Source organism: Muntiacus reevesi, chromosome 5, assembly GCF_963930625.1.
Source record: "Muntiacus reevesi chromosome 5, mMunRee1.1, whole genome shotgun sequence".
NCBI lineage: Eukaryota > Metazoa > Chordata > Mammalia > Artiodactyla > Cervidae > Muntiacus > Muntiacus reevesi.
The window spans coordinates 54,598,231-54,616,661 of record NC_089253.1 but is presented as its reverse complement, the minus strand read 5'-3'; the positions used below and the strand labels follow the sequence as shown (position 1 = coordinate 54,616,661).

The window sequence follows — 18,431 nt, the reverse complement described above, 5'->3', positions numbered from 1 at the left end:
GTACCAATTTCCTGCTGTGAGATAGATTAGTACTAAGGATGTAATGTACAACATGATTAATACTATTAATTCTGCTGTATCTTAAGTATGAAAGTTAATAGGACAGTAAGTCCTGAGTTCTCATCACAATTTTTTTATATTTCTTTAATTTTATGTCTACATGAGATGATGGATATTCACAAACCTTATTGCTATAATCATTTCATGATATATGTAAATTATATCGTTAGGCCATACACCTGAAACTTATGCAGTGCTTTATGACAATTACATGCCATCAAAATTGGGAAAATTGATAATCATAAAACCCACACATAAATAGCATTTAAATGAAGGGATTGTGCTCTAATTTATGTGACTGTTTTTAAGCTCTACTATATATATATACATATATATATATATATTTTTTTTTTTTTAATCTATTCGCTTCCCTTACCCATGAAAATACAGATGACTCAAATGTCTGGGAAAAACTTCACCTACTCTCTTAAAGTATATTATTGAAAGTTAGTATCTGATATATGGCTTTGCAACCAGTCCATATTAGCCACAGAAAGTTGTGCACATAGATATCAGGTGATGAATACAATGACTTATTGTGAAACTACCAACAGAAACAACTTCGGGTCATTTCAAAACTTTGAACTTTGATATTTACACAATGTCACTAATTAACTAACTTCATGGTAATGCATTTAAATTCAGTCACACTAGGTAACTGAAAGTGAGGCAAATTTTGAACCCTAAACAGTGCAACTGGAGTATTTGTGTGAATGTACCACTGGGAAAATCTAACATGTTGTTAATTAATGTCCTTCTCACCTCGTGGTTTTACACTGCTCACGGACAGGGTAAGTGGAAACAGAAGTGAACACTCAGGCTTCCTCCTAAATATAACTGTCTACTTTCCTTTGTGTGTATTTTTGATCGAATAAACTGGTTAAAATAGTCTGCACTGTGAGATAACCATAAGGATACCTTAATGGAAAAATGATCAGATATTGACCTAAAAGGGGAAAAGAGAATGAATACTTTTCTATGCTGTCTGATTTCCACAGTGCAAAGAGGTACTCTGTGTAGATTATGGGGTCATGTGAATATGCTCATGAAAATGTGAATAGAAATTGTGTCACTGAAAAGTAGATTATAATTCCAGAGTGTTTAGGAGGGTCTTACTTGTATATGAGGCAACTTTGGAGAACAATGGTTATTTTTTTATAATTTTACAGGTTCAAATCTCATTTTAAATATGTTCAATTGACTGTATTGTGACTATAGCTTAATAAACCTATTAAAGGTTATTAATATCACTGTTAGTTTAAGACTTTTAAAAAACCAGCTTAGGTATCAGATATATTTTCCTTTTACAAAATGTGGAATACAGTCTTAATTTCCAGTGTAGTGCCAATACATTTAGAATTATTTTCAGAGAGAAATGGAAATGTTGACAACCTTAAAAAAAACTTGTCACTTTTATTTTTAAACTTATCAGTTCTTTTCATTAGTTATCTATTTTTTATACAATAAAGTATATATGTCTAGCTCAATCTCCCAATTCATCCCTCTACCCTTGGTTCCCCTTGTATCCATACATCCATTCTCTATGGCTGTATCTCTATTTTTGCTTTGCAAATAAGTTCATCTGTATCATTTTTCTAGATTCCATATATAAGCAATATTATACAATGTTTATTTTTCTCTTTCTGACTTGCTTCACTCTATATGACAGTCTCTAGGTCTATCCACACCTCTGCAAATTGCACAGTTTCATCTCTTTTTATGGCTGAGTAATATTTCATTGTATATATGTACCATTTCATCTGTATCTATTCTTCTGTTGATGAACGTGTAGGTTGATTCCATGTCCTGGCTGTTGTGAATGAAATAGATAACTAATGAGAACTTACTGTGTATCATAGGCAGCGCCACTCAATGCTGTCTGGGGACCTAGTTGGAAGGAAATCCAAAAAAAGGGAATATATATTTATGTATACATATATATATATTCATATAACTGATACATTTTGATGTACAGCAGAAGCTAACCCAACATTTTTAAAGCAACTCCAATAAAAATTAATGAAAAACAAAAATTAATTTATATAAATATATTAATATAAGCAATTAAATCATATTAGAAACAAAGATTTTACTCCAAAAAATAAAATGTATAGGTTCTTCATCATGATGTTTTTGTCTTTCATTTTGTTTAATAATCCAGTTGCCTTCAAGTTTTTGTAAATGAAACCTCTAATGAGTTTTATGATACCTCATGAAATTCCAAGTGTGGATAGAATACACATCACTCTGCATTATTCATCTCATAATTTGTTGCATGTTATTTTAGTCCATTTAGCAATTTTCTTCATGAACAACATTTACAGCACAATAAAGCTCCCTGTCCAATCCTAAGTGTTACAATTAAGAGCCGCTCAGGCCCCAGATCACTTATAAGAAAGGCTGCATCACCATTATTCTTGCTGAGGAGCAGGCAGACATGTCGCTGATTCAGTTTCTCATGATTCCCAGGTATATGAGTGATGGTTTATTAATCAAGTAGAATAAGACTACGGGTATATTTCCAAACTTAGACTTACTGAAACAGAGACCTGTCCATTTCTTATTTGTATTGTCTATGGCTACTTCTGCCCTACAATGGAGGGGCTCAGTATTTACAACAGACAAGACACCTTTAACCTGAATCTTTATATGAAAGAGGAGTTTTGAAATCTGCATTAAGTTATTTTATTGCAATAAGAATAATGTATTCCAAAATCTTAGGGGCTTTAAAAACTAAAGTTTATTTTCTATGCATGCTCACTTCCAACCTTCATTGGAACCTGCATCTCCTATGTCTCCTGCATCGGTAGGCGGATTCCTTACTACTTGTGCCAACTGGGAAGCCCATTGTATTACACATATCGTCTTAATTAACAAATATCCCAGAAAACATAGGTCAGGAGGGACCCTCCTCATTATTTTAATTGTTAAGAATCAGGGAATGGAGATATGACCTTCCATGTTCTTCTTTAATCACTGCAGCTGTGGGAAAGAGAACAGGAAAATTTAATGACTTTTTCAACTCCCTCCCTAAAGGAAAACATTCCTTCCACATTCATTTCATTGCCCTATGCAATCCCTGTATTTAAGTCTATTTCAAAAAGACAGGGTGTACTATTGCAACATGTGTCTGAGGGAGGAGAATATTTGCTAGCAGTACTTGTAAGAAATACAGAAGCCGAGAAACTTGCAGAAAGTGGAAAGAATAGCTGAAGTGATACATCATGAATTCTTTGCCAGATGTGGAATATCATGAAGTGTGCGCTGACTGTGGAGAAAGAGGGTTCAAGAGTACCGAGGGTACAGATACATCAGATGAGAAACACAGTGAAGGGAAGTGTAAGTGATCCTCCTCATATTACAAACGGTGTGTACAGACCTGAATTAAGCAAAAATAGAGGCCAAGATACAATCATTTATGAGTATAAAAAGGGTTTTATTCCTGAGATCCATGGAAATGTTGCAACGTGTACCAGAGATGGCTGGGCACCTGTTCTGAGATGTACCTGTACCTTCCATTCGTATCTTGACCTTCTTCTTAATTGTGAAATTTCTCTCTTAAACACACAACAACGGAGCACAATGCCCTACACAGTAGGGCAAATCCAAGTATCTGCCCTACTGTGTATGCTAATTAGGGGCTTTTAGAGGCATTTTCTTTGTTTCTTAAAGTAGGCAATTCTAATAAGGGATAAAAACATTTTTGTAAACTAAAATCTCTTTAAATTTTTGCCATTCAAAATTAAAATATTTTTCTGAATTTTTTTTCAGGTATTTGAACTATTTCATCGTCTTCTTCTTCTTCTTCTTCTTCTTTTTTTTTTTTTTTTTTTTTGGTCTTCTGTGCTTCTAGTTTTTTCCTTCATTTGAGTAATATTTTTTTTTGCCTTTTCTTTTTTTTCCCCCCACTATTGTATTTGAGGTCTCATTTCTCAGGCTTTCAGGTAGAACTTCTCCTTCCTTTTGGTTTCTGACCTTGGTGTGTAAGGTTGTGCCAGTGGTTTGTGTAGGCTTCTTTTGGGTGTGACTTTTGTTTGTACTCTGGTGAAAGGAGGTAAGTTTTTTTCCCCTCTAATGGGCAGGACTGTATGAGGTGACAATCCTGTTTGCTGATGACTGGGATTGTGTTTTATCTTGTTTGTTTCTCCCCCTCTTATGGGCAGGACTTTGTGAGGGGAATCCTGTTTGCTGATGACTGGGTTCGTGTTTCATCGTGTTTTTCCCCTCTAATGGGCAGGACTTTGTGAGGGGCAGTCTTGTTTGGTGATGACTGAATCCTATTTGCTGATGACTGGGTTTCTGTTTTATCGTGTTTTTTTTCCCCACTAACAGTCATAACTTTGTGAGGGGAATCCTGTTTGCTGATGACTGGATCCTGTTTGCTGATGACTGGGTTTGTGTTTCATATTTTTTTCTTTCCCCTTCTAATGGGTAGGACTTCATGAGGGGAATCCTGTTTGCTGATGACTGGGTTTCTGTTTTATCGTGTTTTTTTCCCCCACTAACAGTCATAACTTTGTGAGGGGAATCCTGTTTGCTGATGACTGGATCCTGTTTGCTGATGACTGGGTTTGTGTTTCATATTTTTTTCTTTCCCCTTCTAATGGGTAGGACTTCATGAGGGGAATCCTGTTTGCTGATGACTGGGTTTGAGTTACATCGTGTTTCTTCCCCCTCTAAGGGGCAGGACTTTGTGAGGGGAATCCTGTTTGCTGATGACTGGGTTTGTGTTTCATCATGTTGGTTGTTGGGTGAGGCCTCCTCCACTGGGTGCTGCTGGCAGTTGGGTGATGCAGGTGTGAACAGCAGAGGCCTTTATGGGAGTTCTCACTAACAGACACTCCCTGGCGTAGGAGTCTTATGGCAGTCTAGAGTCTTGGCAGTGTGGTCACTCCAAAGCCTTTGGGCCTGATCTCTGAGGGGGAAGTGATATTCCACAGGTGACTTGTAATGGCATTAAATGGAATAAAAACAAACACACTAAAGCAAGAAACAAATTACAACCCCCAGAAAAATGACAAATACGGAATCAGGCAAGTACTAACCAAAAAATGGGAAATATACACATACATGTACACACAGAGACAAAACCAAAACAGTGGGGAAAAAAAAAAAGTAGAAGAGATTGATCCAGTGAGCAAAGGAGAGCAAAAATGATATCAACTAGCTATTAACAAATCTGACTGAAAATGTAAACTGGAAAACAAAACCAAAGCCATGTGTCAACTGGGGAATAAAACAACTAAAGCTAAACAGACTAATAAACATAGTGAGGATAAGCAAGAAACGGGAAAAAAGAAAAAAGAAAGAAAGGCTAGAAAAGCAAAGTTAAATAGAGGTAGATAAAGAAGTTTTACATATATTAAAGAAAAATAACAACAGAAAAAGAATAAGAAAAGCGAACCAAAGAATATATGTGGAAAAATAGTGATAATAATTTTTTTAAAAACTTTGAAAATGAAAAGAGAAAAACAACCCTCAAAACCATAATAGACCAATGTAGAGGCAGAAGCATTTAAAGGAAATTAAATGTGTTGTTAAAAAAAGTTCTCAAAAGTGTAAATAGATTTAATTGTAGTATTAAAACCAACAACTACAACAACACAGAGCAAAAACCAAGTAAAAATTTAAAAACCTAGTAGCAAATACAAAATAAGTTAAAATATAAGAATAATAAATATTTTTCTTGGATCAGCTGTCAGCATCCTTTTCCTCAATGTGAGTCACAGTCCACCTCACCTCCCTAGGATGCCCTCCAGTTCTGGGCTGGTCCCTTACCTGTTGTGGTAGCAGCTCAGGCTATTGTCAGGAGGTATGTGACTATTAGGGATTTTTCTAGCTTCTGACAGCTCTGCCCAGGGAGGATTGAGCATGGAGGTGACACAGCTGCTTGGATTATGGGAACCCTGGCAGTGCCAAGCATGCAGGGAAGCCAACAGACTCAGCTCCAGGAGCTATGGCTCTATTAGAGTCTTTCCCTAGCTTCTGGCACCTGGCCATCAGAGGGCCTCTTTAGCTGGTGGTCCTTCTCTGTTGCTTGACCCCTTCAAGCGCTTACAGGGCCCCCCTGTTGGGGTCATTCTCTGTTGTTCATCATATCAGAGACTTAAAGATCACCCTGGCTGGGGTCCTTCTGTGTTGCTTTGCACATCAGGTCCTTAAAGGGCCACCTCCCTGCTTTGTTTCCACAGTCTGGTGCTGATATGTGCAGAGAGAGAGGGTCAGAGATGGCTCCATTCTCTGTGTGTGACTCAGCAGTATCACCCTGCCTCCAGGTTAGCTGGCTTTCCTTCATAAGCATATCCCACTGTGCTTTCCTCTCTCAGGTTTCCTCAGGCCATCTCCCTTCAGTCAACAGCAGACCTTGACCTGGGATAGCTTTCCAATCTCTATGTTCCAGCTCCAAGCTGCAGCACTTTCTAGGGGACTTGCGTCCCTGTCTGGGGTGTGTGTGGTTGTGGCAAGGATCATCTGTGTGAACCTCACTCCATTCAGACGCACACAGATCAGCTCTTTCACTCTCCAGCAGCCTCAGTGCTTCAACTCTGTCACAAACATTTGCCTCCCCCTTGCAGCTCTGTCCCTGCTTCAGTTCCCCAACCCCAGGTGTAGATCCAATTCTTCTCACTCTTCTCCTTTTTGCCCTCCTTTGGTCCTACTGAGTGTTGCGTCGTTCTATATGTTCTTTTCCGGTGGCCAGGTTCTCAGCTGGCATTCCGCAAGATCTTCTGTGTCTGGAGGTGTATTCCTGACGTATCTGTGGAGAGAGATGTACTCCACGTGCACTTACTCTTCCACCATCATGGAACTCAGTGTATGGTATAGAGCCCACACCTCACTCCAAGTCAGGCTTGCTGTGGGTGGGTGTCCAATTTCTGTTGTTGGGTCGGGATAAAAAGCAATGGATGTTTTATTCTTCTCATTTGAACATACTTCCCACTTGATCATTTTTCTTGACTCACGGTGTGGATATCTGTGCATTAGTCTAAACATCCACTTCTCCTAATCTTCACAGACTAGCCTCAGAAGTAGAACCTTTCCAGAATTCAGCCTTTTCAATCAGCCTGGCCAGAATTTTGGGTGCCTCTCTGACCTCTCTGATCATCCAAACTTCTGTGTTTGTAGTCAGTCTCCTCCAGGAGTCTAGAGTATGCAGTAGTCTTCAAGTCAGAATACTTGGTGGAGCAGGCAATTGGAGTTTATCACCTCGCTCACTCGGCCCTGAACTGGGGAGAGGAGCTGTGGCAAATGCCTGCATGCTGCTTCAAACCCTGTGCCTTCTGCACCATGCTTTAGCCCTCTGTAATCCCCAGGCACCATGCAAATTTTGCGCTTCATCAACTCTCAAGGACACGTTAGTGTGAAGCCAATTCTTCAGGCAGAGCTGGAAAAGCACAAGATCCAGATGTGCCGTCTGACTCCTTCCATGGAGAAACTGAGAGTTGCTCACTCTGCATTAAGCTAGGGGACGACCTGTGAGAAGTGCTGGTACAGATTCATAACTGCCACTTCATTTCTGTGATCCCAGGAGACTGGAAATGCTAGGCCTCCCAGAGGCAGGCTAATTGGAAGCTGGACCCTGGACTGGCATTTGCAAAATCAGAGACCTAGATTAGGATCAAACTCTTCGCTCCACCAGGAGAAGCTGGGAGTTGAGTGTTCCCTTCAAATTGTATGGTGCTCTGCTGCATGGATTTTATTGCGGGAATGTGTCTTTGCTTTCCCTGCCGCTTAGGATTTGGCATTTTCTCCCTTGCCTTGAATGCAGAACTGCTCATCTACCCTTTTTATTTTGAATAAATGGAGCTGATTCACACATAGCTGTTAATTCAGTGTGTCTGTGGAGAGAAGGGGAGGTCAAGGTGGCCTAGTACACTCTTTTACTAATATCACTGCATTGTTCCCAAGTTATATGTGTTGGGCTTGTTTGCTTTTCCATTTTCCAATTTAAGTAAAAGCAAAAATTGATTTTTAGTCTCTGTCATTACTGTTATTGCTATGTAATTTTAAAATTCCCCTCAGCACACTTTTGTGTCATCTCATAAATCATATAAAACGTTACTTATCATGGTTTTATTTTCATTCAATTCAAATATTCAAACTTTTCTCTTTTGATATCTTATTAATCCATAAAGTACTAAAAAAGTTAGCTGAATTCTATGAAGATATCTAGTAGGTGACAGAATTGTACTTTTCCAAGTTTAGTTATTCATGGTTTGAAGGATCATCTTTTTGTCCTTAGTAGAATGAATGCATGTTTCGATACTTGTTATCTTCATTGAACTCCATGTATTGATATGGCTTTAAGCACCCAGTTTTGATGACAAAATTTCAAATTCTCAGAGACAATGGCTGGGGTCACTGTGGTGGAAGATTCTGTGATTGTCACCTGATTTTTGTTCCGGGTTGTGTAAGAGATCCAGACTAGACAATACTTTCAACAAGTCTCAGGAAAGGGAACTCATTGCTAATATATTTCTGACATGCTGTGGAATTCCAGATCCTTTAGACAAACAGATTTCTAATAATTTCCTAGAAGGGATTCAGAGTCTTTTATTTATTTATTTATTTATTTATTTATTTATTTTTCTGTGGGTTTTGTCATACATTGACATGAATCAGCCATAGAGTTACACGTATTCCCCATCCCCATCCCCCCTGCCACACTCTCCACCCGATTTCTCTGGGTCTTCCCAGCCCACCAGGCCAGAGCACTTGACTCATGCATCCCACCTGGGCTGGTGATCTGTTTCACCATAGATAATATGCATGCTGTTCTTTCGAAACATCCCACACTCACCTTCTCCCACAGAGTTCAAAAGTCTGTTCTGTACTTCTGTGTCTCTTTTTCTGTTTTGCATATAGGGTTATCGTTACCATCTTTCTAAATTCCATATATATGTGTTAGTATACTGTAATGTTCTTTATCTTTCTGGCTTACTTCACTCTGTATAATGGGCTCCAGTTTCATCCATCTCATTAGAACTGATTCAAATGAATTCTTTTTAACTGCTTGGTAATATTCCATGGTGTATATGTACCACAGCTTCCTTATCCATTCATCTGCTGATGGGCATCTAGGTTGCTTCCATGTCCTGGCTATTATAAACAGTGCTGCGATGAACATTGGGGTGCATGTGTCTCTTTCAGATCTGAATTCCTCAGTGTGTATGCCCAGAAGTGGGATTGCTGGGTCATATGGCAGTTCTATTTCCAGTTTTTAAAGAAATCTCCACACTGTTTTCCATAGTGGCTGTACTAGTTTGCATTCCCACCAACAGTGTAAGAAGGTTCCCTTTTCTCCACACCCTCTCCAGCATTTATTGCTTGTAGACTTTTGGATAGCAGCCATCCTGACTGGCGTGTAATGGTACCTCATTGTGGTTTTGATTTGCATTTCTCTGATAATGAGTGATGTTGAGCATCTTTTCATGTGTTTGTGAGCCATCTGTATGTCTTCTTTGGAGAAATGTCTGTTTAGTTCTTTGGCCCATTTTTTTGATTGGGTCATTTATTTTTCTGGAATTGAGCTTCAGGAGTTGCTTGTATATTTTTGAGATTAATCCTTTGTCTCTTTCTTCATTTGCTATTATTTTCTCCCAATCTGAGGGCTGTCTTTTCACCTTGCTTATAGTTTCCTTTGTTGTGCAAAAGCTTTTAATTTTCATTAGGTCCCATTTGTTTATTTTTGCTTTTATTTCCAATATTCTGGGAGGTAGGTCATAGAAGATCTTGCTGTGATTTATGTCAGAGAGTGTTTTGCCTATGTTCTCCTCTAGGAGTTTTATAGTTTCTGGTCTTACATTTAGATCTTTAATCTATTTTGAGTTTATTTTTTGTGTATGGTGTTAGAAAGTGTTTTCGTTTCATTCTTTTACAAGTGGTTGACCAGTTTCCCCAACACCACTTGTTAAAGAGATTGTCTTTTTTCCATTGTATATCCTTGCCTGCTTTGTCAAAGATAAGGTGTCCATAGGTTCATGGATTCATCTCTGGGCTTTCTATTCTGTTCCATTGGTCTATATTTCTGTCTTTGTGCCAATACCACACTGTCTTGATGACTGTGGCTTTCTAGTAGAGTCTGAAGTCAGGCAGGTTGAATCCTCCAGTTCCATTCTTCTTTCTCAAGATTACTTTGACTATTCGAGGTTTTTTGTATTTCCATACAAGTTGTGAAATTATTTGTTCTAGTTCTGTGAAAAATACCGTTGGTAGTTTTATAAGGATTGCATTGAATCTATAGATTGCTTTGGGAAGAATAGCCATTTTGACAATATTGATTCTTCCAATCCATGAAAACAGTATGTTTCTCCATCTGTTTGTGTCCTCTTTGATTTCTTTCATCAGTGTTTTATAGTTTTCTATGTATAGGTCTTTCTTTTCTTCAGGTAGATATACTCCTAAGTATTTTATTCTTTTTGTTGCAATGGTGAATGCTATCGTTTCCTTAATTTCTCTTTCTGTTTTTTCATTGTTAGTATATAGGAATGCAAGGGATTTCTGTGTGTTAATTTTATATCGTGCAACTTTACTATATTCATTGATTAGCTCTAGTAATTTTCTGGAAGAGTCTTTAGGGTTTTCTATGTAGAGGATCATGTCATCTGCAAACAGCGAGAGTTTCACTTCTTCTTTTCCTATCTGGATTCCTTTTACGTCTTTTTCTGCTCTGATTGCTGTGGCCAAAACTTCCAAGACTATGTTGAATAGTAGTGGTGAGAGTGGGCACCCTTGTCTTGTTCCTGATTTCAGGGGAAATGCTTTCAATTTTTCACCATTGAGGGTGGTGCTTGCTGTGGGTTTGTCATATATAGCTTTTATTATGTTGAGGTATGTTCCTTCTATTCCTGCTTTCTGGAGAGGTCTAATCATAAATGAGTGTTGAATTTTGTCAAAGGCTTTCCCTGCGTCTATTGAGATAATCATATGGTTTTTATCTTCCAATTTGTTAATGTGGTGTATTACATTGATTGATTTGAGGATATTAAAGAATCCTTGCATTCCTGGGATAAAGCCCACTTGGTCATGGTGTATGATTTTTTAAATATCTTCTTGGATTCTGTTTGCTAGAATTTTGTTGAGGAGTTTTGCCTCTATGTTCATCAGTGATATTGGCCTGTAGTTTTCTTTTTTTGTGGCATCTTTGGTTTTGAAATTAGGGTGATGGTGGCCTCATAGAATGAGTTTGGAAGTTTACCTTCATCTGCAATTTTCTGGAAGAGTTTGAGTAAGATAGGTGTTAGCTCGTCTCTAAATTTTTGGTAGAATTCAGCTGTGAAGCCATCTGGTCCTGGGCTTTTGTTTGCTGGAAGATTTTTGATTACAGTTTCGATTTCCTTGCTTGTGATGGTTCTGTTAAGATCTTCTATTTCTTCCTGGTTCAGTTTTCGAAAGTTATACTTTTCTAAGAATTTGTCCATTTCATCCAAGTTGTCCATTTTATTGGCATAGAGCTGCTGGTAGTAGTCTCATGATCCTTTGTATTTCAGTGTTGTGTGTTGTGATCTCTCCATTTTCATTTCTCATTTTGTTAATTTGGTTCTTCTCTCTTTGTTTCTTAATGAGTCTTGCTAATGGTTTATCAATTTTGTTTATTTTTTCAAAAAACCAGCTTTTAGCTTTGCTGATTTTTGCTATGGTCTCTTTAGTTTCTTTTGCATTTATTTCCGCCCTAATTTTTAAGATTTCTTTCCTTCTGCTAACCCTGGGGTTCTTCATTTCTTCCTTCTCTAATTGCTTTAGGTGTATAGTTAGGTTATTTATTTGGCGTTTTTCTTGTTTCTTGATGTAAGCCTGTAATGCTATGAACCTTCCCCTTAGCACTGCTTTTACAGTGTCCCATAGGTTTTGGGTTGTTGTGTTTTCATTTTCATTCATTTCTATACATATTTTGATTTCTTTTTTGATTTCTTCTATGATTTGTTGGTTATTCAGAAGCGTGTTATTTATCCTCCATATGTTTGAATTTTTAACAGTTTTTTTTCCTGTAATTGAGATCTAATCTTACTGCACTATGGTCAGAAAAGATGACTGGAATGATTTCAATTTTTTTGAATTTTCCAAGTCCAGATTTATGGCCCAGGATGTGATCTATTCTGGAGAAGGTTCCGTGTGCACTTGAGAAAAAGGTGAAGTTGATTGTTTTGGGGTGAAATGTCCTGTAGATATCAATTGTGTCTAGCTGGTCCATTGTGTCATTTAAGGTTTGTGTTTCCTTGTTAATTTTCTGATTAGTTGATCTATCCATGGTTGTGAGTGGGGTATTAAAGTCTCCCACTATTATTGTGTTACTATTAATTTCCTCTTTCATACTCATTAGCGTTTGCCGTACATACTGCGGTGCTCCTATGTTGGGTGCATATATATTTATAATTGTTATATCTTCTTCTTGGATTGGTCCTTTGATCATTATGTAGTGTCCTTCTTTGTCTCTTTTCACATCCTTTATTTGAAAGTCTATTTTATCTGATATGAGTATTGCGACTCCTGCTTTCTTTTGGTCTCCGTTTGCGTGAAATATTTTTTTCCAGCCCTTCACTTTTAGTCTGTTTGTGTCTCTGGTTTTGAGGTGGGTCTCTTGTAGACAGCATATATAGGGGTCTTGTTTTTGTATCCATTCAGCCAATCTTTTGCTTAGGGCATTCAACCCATTTACATTTAAGGTAATTATTGATTGGTGTGGTCCCGTTGCCATTTACTTTGTTGTTTTGGGTTCACATTTATACAACCTTTCTGCATTTCCTGTCTAGAGAAGATCCTTTAGCATTTGTTGACCTGCTGGTTTGGTGGTGCTGAATTCTCTCAGCTTGTGCTTGTCTGTAAAGCTTTTGAATTCTCCTTCATATCTGAATGAGATCCTTGCTGGGTACAGTAATCTAGGTTGTAGGTTATTCTCTTTCTTTACTTTCAGTATGTCCTGCCATTCCCTTCTGGTCTGAAGGGTTTCTACTGATCGATCAGCTGTTTTCCTTATAGGAATCCCTTGTGTGTTATTTGTTGTTTTTCCCATGCTGCTTTTAGTATTTGTTCTTTGTGTTTGATCTTTGTTAATTTGATTAATATGTGTCTTGGTGTGTTTCACCTTGGGTTTATCCTGTTTGGGACTCTCTGGGTTTCTTGGACTTGAGTGGCTATTTCCTTCCCCATTTTAGGGAAGTTTTCAGCTATTATCTCCTCGAGTATTTTCTCATGGCCTTTCTTTTTGTCTTCTTCTTCTGGGACTCCTATGATTCGAATGTTGGGGCGTTTCACATTGTCCCAGAGGTCCCTGAGGTTGTCCTCATTTCTTCTGATCCTTTTTTCTTTTTTCCTCTCTGCTTCATTTATTTCCACAATTTTATCTTCTACCTCACTTATCCTATCTTCTGTCTCCGTTATTCTACTCTTGGTTCCCTCCAGAGTGTTTTTGATCTCATTCGTTGCATTATTCATTTTTAATTGACTCTGTTTTTATTTCTTCTAGGTCTTTATTAAACATTTCTTGCATCTTTTCAATCTTTGTCTCCAGGCTATTTATCTGTAACTCCATTTTGTTTTCAAGATTTTGGATCGTTTTTATTATCCTTATTCTAAATTCTTTTTCAGGTAGATTCCCTATCTCCTCCTCTTTTGTTTGACTTGGTGGGCTTTTTTTCATGTTCCTTTACCTGTTGGGTATTTCTCTGCCTTTTCATCTTGTTTAGATTGCTGTGTCTGGAGTGGGCTTTCTGTATTCCGGAGGTCTGTGGTTCCTTTTTATTGTGGAGGTTTTACCCAGTGGGTGGAGTTAGACGATTGGCTTGTCAAGGTTTCCTGATTAGCGAAGCTTGCGTCGGTGTTCTGGTGCGTGGATGTTGATTTCTTCTCTTTGGAGAGCAATGGAGTGCCCAATAATGAGTTTTGAGATGGGTCTATGTGTTTGGTGTGACCTTGGGCAGTCTGTATGTTGACGTTCAGGGCTATGCTGGAGAATTTGCGTGGTATGTCGTGCTCTAAAACTTATTGGTTCTTGGGTGGTGGTTGGTTTCATTGTAGGTATGGAGGCTTTTGGACGGTCACTTATTACTTAAAGATCCATGTAATCAGGAGTTTTCTGGTGTTCTCAGGTTTGTGGTTTAAGTCTCCTGCCTCTGGATTTCAGTTTTATTCTTCCTGTAGTCTCAGGACTTCTCCAACTATACAGCACTGATAATAAAACTTCTAGGTTAATGGTGAAAAGTTTCTCCCCTGTTAGGGACACCCAGAGAGGTTCACAGAGTTACATGAAGAAGAGGAGAGGGAGGAGGGTGATAGATATGAGCAGGAGGATAAAAAGGGGGACACAAGAGGAGAGAGATCTACAAAGTTGTCTGATTCCAGAGTGTTCTCCATAGCCCAGACACCCACAAAGATTGATAGAATTGGATTGGGGAAGAGAAGGGGAAAGGAGGAAATAGAGGTGTTCTGAGGTAGAAAACAGAGAGTCAAGATTGGGAGAGAATAATCAACACACTCCTGAATAAAAATGGGAGCTGAATATTGGATTCTTAAATGTTCACAATTTATATCATATACTGAAAAACAAAAATTAAAAATCTAGAGTAGAGGTTAGACTCTTAAAAATACTATATTAAAAACAAAAACAAAAACACACAAAAAATTTTAGAAATATATATGAAGTTTGGTTTAAAAATAGGGCTTGTCTTCTTTTTTTTTTTTTCTGTAAGGTTATAGTGTATTGAAAATGAAAATTAAGGAGTAGTAAGAGGAGTACTAGGGGACTTTAAAAGAAATAAGAGAAAAAGAAAAACAGTAAATAGAAGAGAAGAAGAAAAAAGAAAAAGAAGAAAATGAAAAGAAAAAAAAGAAATAAAATGTTTTTCCTAATTAAAAAATCGTAAAAATCTATGAAAATGAAAGTTAAGGAGTAATGGGGGAGTAATAGGGAATTTTAAAGGAAAATAAAAGAGAAAAAAGAAAAAAGAAAAAACAATTTTTTTTTTCTTACTTAAAAAAAGTAAAAGAAAAAATATATCTAGGAATTTCTCTGGAGCTGTTGCGGTCAGTGTGGGTTCGGCTCAGTTTCAGATAACTCCTCGTTCTAGCTTACACTTCTCGATATCTACCGGTCCTTCCGGTGTAGTCGGTGTTTTCTTCAGGGATTTTAATCTGTTGCACAGGTCCCTTCTGAAGCGGTTCCCTTTGTTTATTTGGCTTCTGTTGCTGGTCTCTTCAGGGCCTCATTTCCGCCCTGACACAGGCGGGCGGAGGTGGACTCTTATTCAGGTAGCTAGTTCCCTCGCGCTGCGGGGAGGGGCTGGCGCTGCGGGGAGGGGCTGGTGCTATTTTCTCTGTCTGCGCTGCTCAGGCTCCTGGCTGCTCTGTATGGAGCGCGTGTGGGCGGTTCCAGCCCTCGGGTGATCCACAAAAGCGCGGAATACAAGGCTGCGCCTGCGTTTCGTCCCTACGCCGCCCGAGTGGCTCAGGCAGCCAGGCGCTTGAGGGCGGGCGCTCTCTCCCCGGGTGCGGCACGTCTTCTGCCCTGCACGATCCCAGCCTCAGTTTCCGCCCGCGCCAGACGGGTGCGTGCGCCCTCTGCCCTCCGTGTCCCCAGCCCCAGTCCCCGCCCACACCGGTCGGGTGCGTGTGTCCTGTGTCTAGCCGCGACCCTCCCGGCGGATGTCGACCATCCAGAATCTCGGGAGATCTTTTATTAGAAGGTGGAGGCCTGTTTGCAGTGTGGTAGGGAATGAGGTCCGTGGGGCAGAGCCTGCCCCCTTTCCCCTCCCCCCTGCCTCCTGCCTCCGGCGGGGCTGGGCCCGTCCGCAGCCTGTGAGCTCTTCTCAGGACTTTCTCGGTCCCTTTGTTCTGCGGCCAGCTGGCAGTGTGTTCCGGCCTGCTAATTTTCTCTCTCTCTTTTTGCTGTCAAAATGACAGGGTGTTGCATCCTGTTCAAGTATTTTGCTCCTGAGTTTCTGTCTATACCTCCTACCTTATTGTTAACTTCTGCAGGTTTTGACAGGTGCCTTTTATTTTCTGACTTTGACAAGTTCTGAGGACAATGACACGGATCTCTTTTATTTTGCCAATCAGAAGTGTTTTTTCCAGGTTTGAAAACAGGGCTTCAGTCTCTGGTAAGCTGAGTGGATGTTGAGTGTCCCAAGTCAAGGGAAGAATTATATGCAAACTTTGCAGCAAAGTAATATTTGGAAAATCTCAAGGTGGGCAGATTCTACTCAATGAGAGAGGATTTTATGAGCTGAAGCTGGTATGAGGCAAAGGAAAGATGATCTGGGTTATTTCAAGGCATATTAACATTGATTGATTTTATGATTCATGAAAAGGCATAGGGAATTTTAAGAAAAGGAATGATATAATTTTATCTAGATTTTTGAAGGCTGTTTGTGGATTTTTCTGTATGCTATGCTTATGATGGACAAGAGAAGAGTCAAGAAACCATGTGGGGTGAAAAAGTGTGGGGATTAGATAAACTCTTGGCTGAAGTGATGCAGAGCAGAGAATAGATTTGGGATATATTTTCCTTGTAATAATGCAGGTAACATTGCTAAATGTTGGTTGTCAGAAAGAGCAAAAGGTGAAGGGACTCATGTTTTGAATACCATTTTCTCATAAGCAAGCAAGCAAATGGAAATGACTTTGTATGTGATACTGGCAGGAGAAAGAACACTCTCACAAAAGCAACACACCTTTGACCTGAACACAATGTGGTTGGGCCAGTGGGGACCATAAACATTGGATACATCAACTGCAGTGTTGAATGCATGGGTTTAGCCAGGGGATACACACCTGAGATTATCACTCTGTAAATAATGACATCAGATTGGGAAAGGATGTAGAATGAAAATAGAAGAGAGCTCAAGACTGAGTCCTGAAGCTTCCAACACTGAGGCATCTGACAGAGGAGGAATAGATGGCAATGTGGACAGAAAGAAAGGAGGACCCGGAAAATTTAGGGGGAAAAAATGTCAGAATGAATGTTGCATTGATTGGACAGAAGAAAATGATTTAAGAACAAGGAATAATAACTGGACTAATAGTAATTCCTATGGAATTAGCCTGAAATGGTTCTATATCCAATTCCACCATTTGCTAAGTATGAATCAAAGGCAACAACCTATTTGAAGCTTGGTTCATTCCTCTGAGTCTGTAAAATGATTTAATATTTACAAATGCTCTAATATTTTAAAAGATCTTTTAGTTATTAAAATAGCTTATTCATATAAACTTCTTGTCATAATGCCTGCCATGCAGTTTACTCAAGGAAATTGTAAACTTAACTACATTAGAATAGTTACACTAATGAATACTTCTAATTCAGTTAATGAGCCAGGTTAAAAGACGAAAAATATGGTGGATTTGACTACATGGAAACCAACAATAATTGTGAGAGAGACAGTTTCAGATGGAGTAGACAGGGAAAAACCTACTTAGAACCTGCTAAATAAATTATTAGTAAGAAATGCAATACAGCATGTGGACATAACTCTTTGAAAAGGCTTGGTTGTGGCAGAGAACAAGAGGTTCAGGATAGAAACACAAGATTTCAGATAGACACACAGGGTAAGCTTGTTATAGAAACAGGCCAGGCTTGTTCAACAGTGTCCAGAGCCCAGGTAATTTCACTTTTTAGGCTGTCAGCAAGCACCTAATATGTGCCAGAAGTTAGCTGAGAGTTCAGTTCAGTTCATTTCAGTCGCTCAGTTGTGTCTGACTCTTTGCGACACCATGAATTGCAGCACACCATACCTCCCTATCCATCCCTGTCCTCCCTGTCCATCAAACTCATGCCTATTGAGTTGGTGATGCCATCCAGCCATCTCATCCTCTGTCTTCCCCTTCTCCTCCTGCCCCCAGTCCCTCCCAGCATCAGGGTCCTTTCCAACAATTCAACTCTTCTCATGAGGTGGCCAAAGTATTGGAGTTTTTGCTTCAGCATCAGTCCTTCCAATGAACACCCAGGACTTATCTCCTTCAGGATGGACTGGTTGGATCTCCTTGTAGTCCAAGGGACTCTCAAGAGTCTTCTCCAACACCATAGTTCAAAAGCATCAATTTTTCGGCGCTCAGCTTTCTTCACAGTCCAACTCTCACATCGATATATGACCACTGGAAAAACCATAGCCTTGACTAGATGGACCTTTGTTGGCAAAGTAATGTCTCTGCTTGTTAATATGCTATCTAGGTTGGTCATAACTTTACTTCCAAGGAATAAACGTCTTTTAATTTCATGGCTGCAGTCACCATCTGCAGTGATTTTGGAGCCGAAAAAATAAAGTCTATCACTGTTTCCACTGTCTCCCCATCTATTTGCAATGAAGTGATGGGACCAGATGTCATGATCTTAGTTTTCTGAATGTTGAGCTTTAAGCCAACTTTTTCACTCTCCTCTTTCA

The 18,431-nt window shown here is 39.1% G+C and overlaps 1 protein-coding gene across 1 annotated transcript in view; it reads left to right on the top strand.

The window, feature by feature from the left end:
- Window positions 1-3,284: 3,284 nt before the first annotated feature.
- Window positions 3,285-18,431, top strand: part of LOC136169339 (complement factor H-like) — a 54,622-nt gene continuing 39,475 nt past the window's right edge. The window contains exons 1-4 of the mRNA XM_065937120.1: window positions 3,285-3,399; window positions 6,761-6,879; window positions 7,186-7,304; window positions 15,386-15,540. Of these exons, the coding sequence (XP_065793192.1) occupies window positions 3,285-3,399; window positions 6,761-6,879; window positions 7,186-7,304; window positions 15,386-15,540 (508 nt within the window). The remainder of the gene's footprint in view (window positions 3,400-6,760; window positions 6,880-7,185; window positions 7,305-15,385; window positions 15,541-18,431) is intronic.